This window comes from Chanos chanos, chromosome 2, assembly GCF_902362185.1.
Source record: "Chanos chanos chromosome 2, fChaCha1.1, whole genome shotgun sequence".
Taxonomy (NCBI): Eukaryota; Metazoa; Chordata; class Actinopteri; order Gonorynchiformes; family Chanidae; genus Chanos; species Chanos chanos.
In genome coordinates, this window is record NC_044496.1 from 19,752,309 (window position 1) to 19,760,642 (window position 8,334).

Genomic DNA, 8,334 nt, shown 5'->3' on the forward strand with positions numbered 1-8,334 from the left:
AAATTGCATCAGGCACACTGCTGAGAACCTACGAAGAGAATGAGGTGCTGGTCTTATGTGAGTACACTGTTCAAATTTAGTTCATAAACAGCAGCTTCAAATCTCTGTTCTTTTATTACAAAGCCTCAAAATATTTATTGCACCACCTAGTCTTCAGGCAAGCTTCTGTAGACACTGTGACATGCTGAAATAACCTAGAACTGTACTACACTACAGGTGCTCAAGGAGGCTCCAGTAAAGTGGTGATCAAGTGAACATCTCCTGAGTACATGACCCTGTATGCTCAGAACCTTCAAAAGCAGATTTACAAATGGTATGTAAAGTAAAGTCCGTGGTACATGTAAATAATATTGATATCTGTGAATATGAATGATTGAATGATGAGATTATCATGTATATCAAAAAACGGAAATTAAACAGTAACGATAAGCTATGATTCTCAGTTCACTGTACCAGCTTTGCATATTTACTGTAACTACACATATCTGTGATATAAGCAGCATCTGTGTGCTCAAGCTGATTCTGCCCTTGTGGTACTGGGATTTTCCCTGACAAACAGCATCTCACACCTTTTGAAGTGTCAGAGTTGCACATTTGAGCGCTCATGCACACGGTTCCACAAACACTGGGTGATGTTCTGTCTGACTCACAAGTCGCCCCTACCAGGCTGTCAGTTCTAAAACATTTCCATTACGCCTTAGACCACAGAGCATGCAGCGCTGCTATTAGAACACAGAGAGACAAGTGCTCCTAAGAAATGTTAATGAAGAAGAAAACGAAATAGCAGTATTTGTGGATCCTTGCAAGGTGAAATGAAGCTGCCTTTCTGTGAATATCTCAGTCTTTATCTGGACAGATTATATCACTGCTCTTATTTATAAATTCTTGACTTCAGCCTGGATTTAAATATATTTTAATCGATCTGGATCTGAATGTGGTGGCAAACGCTTAATAACGTAAATATACTAATGCCTCTTAACAACCTCAAGAGAACTGTTTCTATCCTCCCGTTCATTCCTGTTAAATATTTATATACTTACCTTGGCGTAACCATCGATCCAAATATTCATAAAATGAGAGAATTTTAACAATATTATAAACCAGATTAAAACTGACATTCAAAAAGAGTAATCTTAAGGTATGTCTTCAGGGTAGAGTCAGTACAGTTAAGATGAATGTTTTCCCACATCTCAGCTTTCCATGCTTTGTATTTCCACTTTCTCCTCCCACAAAGTACCTCAGTGACATTCATTCAATGGTCTTTAAATATAATTGGATTGCTAGAAGCCCCAGGATCAGTTTGGCAACCCTGCAACAGCCCAATCTCTCAGAAGGACTGCCTGTACCAAATTTTAAATTCAATTACTGGTCATCTCAAATTAGAGCTCGATAAACCTGGGTTGAATCAGACTCAAATCCCCATGGAGATCAGTCGACTGATCAGTGGTGAAGCCACACAGACAAGAAGATCTTTTAATTTAGTGGTATAGGACATAGAACCTTTAAGAATAAACAAGTCTGTATTTGTGTAAATTCTCTCAAAGTTTGGTGACATGTTGAAAGATTAATGGGAGATCTTCTAAAATTTTGCCACTCCACTCCCCTGTGGCATAACTTCTAATTCTAATTGCCAATAAGGTACCTTCACGGTCTCCTCTGGATGCCTTTAGTTGTGGTGACCTTTATGATAAATCTTCAAATGAACACAATCCAACACTAAGGGTTCATTTTTTTTCTGCCAGCATCCTCATACCATGTTTATTTACACTTAAGATCAGCTTTAAAACCATTTGGGGTTCCTTGGGCCTCTCCTCTTTCTACCCATCCAGTGTTAAATTGGATCAAACCCATCCTGGCCTCTCAAACTTACATTTTCTAAGATTTATTGCAAACTAACAGAATATGGTTAAAAAAAAAAAAGAGGAAGACCAATTGTAGTTCCTATCTATCTCTATGCCTCCTTAATGATTACTCTGACCTTAATCTAAATACAACAAAAACAATGAATGAATTGCTTATCTTTGATTAAAAAAAAACAATTTTGTAAATTTGGATAACACTGGGAATCTGAACAGAATCATACTGGAGATATAAACTGAAAACAGTAAATCTTGACTATGCGCCAGCAAGACTTCACAAAGCTAAAGCTTCTACTGTTGAGGCCAGGGAAGCTTTTTCATCACACAGACTTTATACAGGATAAAGTATTGAAATGGAAAGAACCCTTTTGTCAAAGGCAATGAATATACTTGTGACCTACTTCAGACTTGAATGTAACATCTTGTGGGGAATCTCTTTGTTGGCTGTTGCCCTTATGTTTGTTTTAACTGTCTATTGCCCTTATGTTCCTAATGTGTTGAAAAAAGTGATGAAAAAGAAAAAGAAATCCTATTGAGTCACAGACAGCGTGTATGGAACGTTCTGTGGGAAAGGACGACATAGAAGAGAGCAAATCATTTTAAAGGCTTTCACACTGAAGAATAAAATCAAAATATGAATGGAACCGAACTTTATTTTACAACATAGGGTCATCTTTTCAATATCAACAACAAGCATTAATCATAATATATTTTACAATAAACAGTATAAAAATACAAGTATTTACAAAGCATAATCATTTCAAATATAAGCTTCTAGTTTCTGCATGCATTCCTTCTGTGTTCAGGCAAAAACTGGTCCGCATATGCACACTAATTCTTTGCGGAATAATAGAGTCCACATTTAACTGAAGTGGATAAGATGTACATCACAACAGGAGCTAGGCTAAATGCACAAAATGGTGCATAATGCGTAAAATTCTGGCATATTTCATACTTGCTCATTTTACAAATCAGCGACAAGGTTTTCAGGGATGTACTCATACAGAAAAAAAAAAAAAGGAATTCATTTTGCTCTCAATCCACAATACTATGCACAACCCTCTGTGATGACGTTTTAAGAGCGAGTCAAAGGAGTAAAGTCTGATCGCTACAAAATGTTACCAGTGGATAAAATGATCATAGTGGTAATAAACAGGCCTGGACTGCAAAACAACAATGAGATACCAATTCACAGATAAGGACAAGGAAAACATCACAAAATAGCTTTTCTCCTGCATATCTAGCTCATCTAACTTTTATGTAACTGTCTAATTACTTGCCTATCTGTATAGACTGCACTGCCCAGATGCAAAGGTTAGTTTTGCTGGGCTGCTAGATGCACCGTTCATCAATAAAGAGTTAGAGGGAAAGAGCACAATCCTCTCTCTAAATGGGTCTTTGTATACCCCATGTGCTGTTAAACTCAAGTTTGACGGCTTAATGAACTGAACTGATCCAGCGGAAATGTTCAGTGCATATTTGGACTAAATACCTGCACCAAAGAAAGACACAGACCATGAAATCTGTTGACTAAAATGGGACACTAAAAGGGCATTAGAGATTGATATGAATTTCTAAATTAATGAAAACCTTATGCTTTACTTTCATAAAATAATTTTAAAAGGAAAAACATTTTGTACACTGGGTATAAATGATATGACAAACTGCAGCTAAGCTAGGGACAAAAATATTTTAAAAAGGCAAAACTATTCAAATTACTACAGGAAAGCAATATTCATACAGGGAAAAGGGTCAACAATAACAATTTGAACACAGAAATCCAGACAGATACCACAGTATAACAGCACAGCACAACACATCATACCTATGCATCTGTTTATGGACAGTATTCAAGCCTGTGTCTCTCAGGACTAGCAGCAGCTTCCACAGTGCCTCCATGATGGCTCCATTTGGTATGGTTTATGTTTTAGAACCATCATATAGAACCGCCAGGTACCTGAATCTATATCGCCAGACGCTGGTTATCAAATATGGGTCTCAGCAGCAAGGGTGAGCAGAGTGCAAGTAGAGGACACACTAGATGAGCGCTCTTGAAGAGAATTGTTGTTGTCCCAGACCCCTGACACCATGTTGTCTTCAGTCGTGGCTGTGCAGCCAAGCGCAATACCCACACTGGGGCAAAGTCCGAGACACAATCTCTGGAGAAGTAGATGGAACTTCCTCCGAAAACTGCGGTTGATCCAGAAGTAGAAAATACAGTTGAGGAAACCATTGGAGGTTGGTAACCACACAGCCACAAATTCTATCCACTCTGGGACGCCACTTCCAGACATAGCTGAAATTGAAATAACCGTGTAAGAGCACAGTTGTCAGGGTTTACTGAGGAGTACAAACACACAGAAAAGGCCCTGCTATAAAATCTAGCTTGTGCTGGTTTTGGGCTCTGTGCTGGTCCAGGTCAGTGGATCTCAAGGCTTAAATTAATTCTACTCACCATTATAAAGCATTATCACCATACAAGGCGTCCAACAGGTGTAATAAACCGTCATCACGGGGACGAGCACACGCGATGCGACTTTGGGTCTATTGCGACTACCCCCAAAATGATGCTTTCGCAATTTTGATCGCTGTCTCTTTGCTGCAAGCCAGAGTCTTAGATTGCAATAGGTCATAATAGTTGAGCAAGGGAAAAATATGAGTCCCGTCAAAGTCAAGGAATAGGTAACGTTGCTAGAGTACAGTGGATTACATACTAACGACGCAGTAGAGAAGTGTACTTCAATAATCCCTTCAGGAAAGGAGATTGGTAGCAGTAAAATAATTGGGAAAACCCAAGCAAATGCGATAAGTATCACTGCCCTTTTCCTGGTCATCACTGTGGAGTAATTCAGCGGTTTAAACACAGCAATGTATCGCTCAAGGCTTATAGTTGCAAGTGTATACATGCAAGTTGAATAAACTGTGGCGTTAAAAAACGCTACGACGTGACAGAAAGGATCAGGCCCCTCACTATGGTCTTTTACGAGACTTACACAAAGATTTAGGGGCATAACTACCAATCCAAATGCTGAATCAGCTCCAGTTAAAGATAGCAAAAAATATCTCGAGTTTCTGGACCACCCAGCTACTGCAGAGGAAATAACCAGAACAACTGCTATGTTTCCCAAAGTAATCATCACCCCTAAAATCGATATTATCCCAATCTTAATTGGGCGGTGAGCTAATTCCAGGAGTCTCTGATCGTCAAAATTAGTCACATTGAAATCATCACCAATACTATGCTCTGACGAGGACACATTCTGCGTCACAAGCATGATGGCGTGCTACAATTCAAGGAGTATGTCGGCCATTGAGCTCTAAGTAAAGGTATCTCTTCAAACTGACGAAACACAAAACTGTGCTCCGCTGATTCAGAGCCACGCAGACAGGTTTTACATTGTCGAGGAGTCCCGAAAACGCAAGAGAGGACGAGTAGACTTTTTTAATTGAGTGGGTTTACTCACCTGTGACAAATTGAACTTCATGTCACATGAGAAACCAATTCAATTAGAACCCCCGTCATAACACGCATTAGATGCGAGGTATGACGCCACTAGTGACTGTCCAACATTTTCCCCAGTTCATCCTCGTGCCAAATATTTGTGCACGTATTTTAATTAAGCCTATAGGGATCTAGCTTTTTTTTTTTTTAATTCACGAAAATAAAGCAGCTGAAAATAATTTACGATTATTACAACGTCACATTAGAGATTTAGAGAGAGGGAATATCCTGTCTTTATGCAGCTTCATGCTCTCTTTATGCTGTTCTGGGTCTTTTAGGAGGGCAGCTCTATCTGAACGCTGACTGTCCTGAGCAGAGTGCAGAAATGCCCAGGTAAATGATAATATCTCTGGCGAGCAGATTACAACTCTACATCAGGTGTGAACTGTAGAGCGGCAACGCTATCTAGGGTCAGGGTATGATTTTAATGACTCGGGATCAGCTGGAGTGCACCTGAGCTCATCGGGGAGCTGCAGCCCAAGAGAGTGATCTGTGGGAGGCAAATTTATTCTGAATGGCTGAAAAATGAGCTTGTTTCTGCACCAAAGCTCAACTCTAGATGTTTTCACAGAGACATATTCCTTAGGACAATGACAAGAACCTACATTACAGGCAGTTTTCAGGTAGTACTCCTCAGAGCATTATGAGAGTGTTTAATGCTTAAAATGCAGTTGACATTATTTTCATTCTGATATGATAGCTTGAGTCCAATGGTATAGTAGCTGATTTTGCAAAACTATCCAAATTATCAAAGCAGAGACGTTTGTTAGCAAAAATGTTTTTACCATAGCTGCACTGTGACCTACTTTCTCTTGTGTTCTGTGCCTCTGTTATGTGAAGTCTATTGTTAAAACTGATTAGAAAAGTCTTAACTGTCAAAGTTTTAGCTAGAGTGAGTTATTTCTGGAGTGATGGCTGAAATCTTGCTCGTTGTACACTGGAAAACGTTTTTTTTTCTGACTTGTTAAACTTTTGCCTATTATTGTCTCTTTTGTCATACAATATGAATGTAGGCTAAAAGATGTTTACTAATCAGTCTCTCTCCCAGTCAACAGAATTAGTTATTCTGATCTTTTGAGACATTAGAATTTGTTTACTAAGTAGGGTTTGCACTGGGGTTTTAAGCATGCTGGCAGATCATCCGAGAGATTTCAGTATTCGTATACCGTGATTCACTGATTTTCAGATAAATTATTTTTCAATCAACGGTGACATTTCCTGAAGATGGTCTGATCCATGCTTGTGTTCCCAAACTAGAAATGCAGATGGATTACACATGCTTGTCAGTGTTACATTTTGTACAAAGTAACATAAAGCATCACATCAGTTTGTGTTTTGCTCATTTCTGTCTTAAAAGCTATGCAAATCAAAAATCTTCCGCTTGGAAAGTCTATTCATTTTCCCATGTCTAGCAGTGTTAAAGCACTGAAGGGCCCAAGAAGTACTGAACAGAAATGCATCCGTTGTCATGCAGATAGGCAGTGCTGGGATTTAGAGTGGATGCATTGATTGTGCCTGCATCAAGATGAAAGAATCATGCTTCAATCTGTGCCTGCAATTATTCCTTACACAGCTTCTATCTCTATTTTTAGACACAGGGGTGATTGGGGCTGAGGCATATTTCTATTCTTGTGGCTCCAGAGACATTCTGCCACTTCCTATTTATTTATGGGGGGGTTTTTTCTTTCTGTATTACAGTAACACATTTTGGAGAAATATCTTTTGTTATTTCCTTAAGTTGAATCTGATATTTATTGTAGCCAGTTTCTGCCCTTGAAAAGTAACTTTTACAGTAAACTGTTGTCCTCACTTGTCTGAAATGACATGCTGTAATTAGCTGCATGTGTGACTGACAGCTGCTTGTTTAAAATTGATTAGAGTCATGTCAGTCTGTTCATGTGTCATCAAGAAATCATTATGTTGCGGCGCACGTGTACACTCAGGCGCCTGCAGATCTTTACTTAACTGGCAATTTGATTGGTTATCCAAAACTGGCCTCATGTTAAATGCAAATGATCTCTGTTCTTTGTTGACCCTTTGATCTGACCCTTTTTCTAATGGCTTATGTGGTGCAGATGACCTTTATGCACCATTTTTATCTACTTGCAGTCTGAAAATGTACCCTTATTAGATTTAACGTTTCTGCAGTTTTCACTTTGTCATTGCATTTTACATTGCCTCTTAACTTGATTGTTTCTGTGTGTTTGTTGAAATGTGGTTCTAATTCCCAGATGTTGCCTTCGAAGCCTTAACTATGTCTGAACCTTCTAATTTGTATAACGATGGCAACAACTGCCATATGTCATATGGCCCACATTGTTAATTTAGGAGTACTCTGGTAATTACTGAATTGGGTCTTTGTTCTCTCGTGTGCTCATGAAAAGTCCTGGAGGGTGTTTAGAGTCAAAGCTCTGTTTCAAGGGAACCTGATGAATCAAGATTAAAAGTCAAACGGTTGTCTCAAAAACAGGATGGTCTGTTAAATATACTGGTATTTAATGTTTGATATTTCAATTAGCTCTGCACACTTCCATGATTGTAGGGTTGAACACCTCTAACCCATGTTCTGTGTGTGTGTGTGTGTGTGTGTGTGTGTGTGTGCAAGCACCGGCGCTTGGGATCCTGTGTGGAACAGACTGTAGGCTTTTCTGTCTGCTGTGTCCATATCAGTGTGTGAGGCCCTGACCACTGATGGCACTGTCAGTGATGAGATGGAGATAGCAATCAGTTGTGTTGATTTGCTTTGTCTCTTTCCACAAGTGGCCAGTAACACATGGCAGATGTTGAAGAGAAATAGCTCCCTGGTTTATAGGTTGAGGAAAGAGACAATATAAACTATCATTATTGCAGTGAACAGGGGAACAGGCAGCTTGGTGCTCTATGTCTGACACACATTCCATGGCTTATAGCAAGGCCCTGTCAGGATGGACAAAACTACTCTGACAGATGCTCCCTGAGCTCTGTTTTCAAAGA

General features: G+C 39.3%; 1 protein-coding gene across 1 annotated transcript; it reads right to left on the reverse strand.

Moving 5' to 3' along the window:
- Positions 1-3,844: 3,844 nt before the first annotated feature.
- Positions 3,845-5,134, reverse strand: LOC115804638 (probable G-protein coupled receptor 21). The gene is made up of 2 exons (XM_030765148.1): positions 4,315-5,134; positions 3,845-4,155 (listed from the first exon to the last, which is right to left on the reverse strand). Exons 1-2 carry the CDS (start codon positions 5,132-5,134, stop codon positions 3,845-3,847), a joined length of 1,131 nt encoding a protein of 376 aa, XP_030621008.1.
- Positions 5,135-8,334: the final 3,200 nt, after the last annotated feature.

Excerpts from the sequence above, each read along its gene's own strand:
- LOC115804638 (XM_030765148.1), bottom strand. The coding sequence starts at position 5,134 with ATGCTTGTGACGCAGAATGTGTCCTCGTCAGAGCATAGTATTGGTGAT. Across the intron at positions 4,156-4,314 it reads GGTGATAATGCTTTATAATG|CTATGTCTGGAAGTGGCGTC; the intron begins GTGAGTAGAATT and ends TTTCAATTTCAG.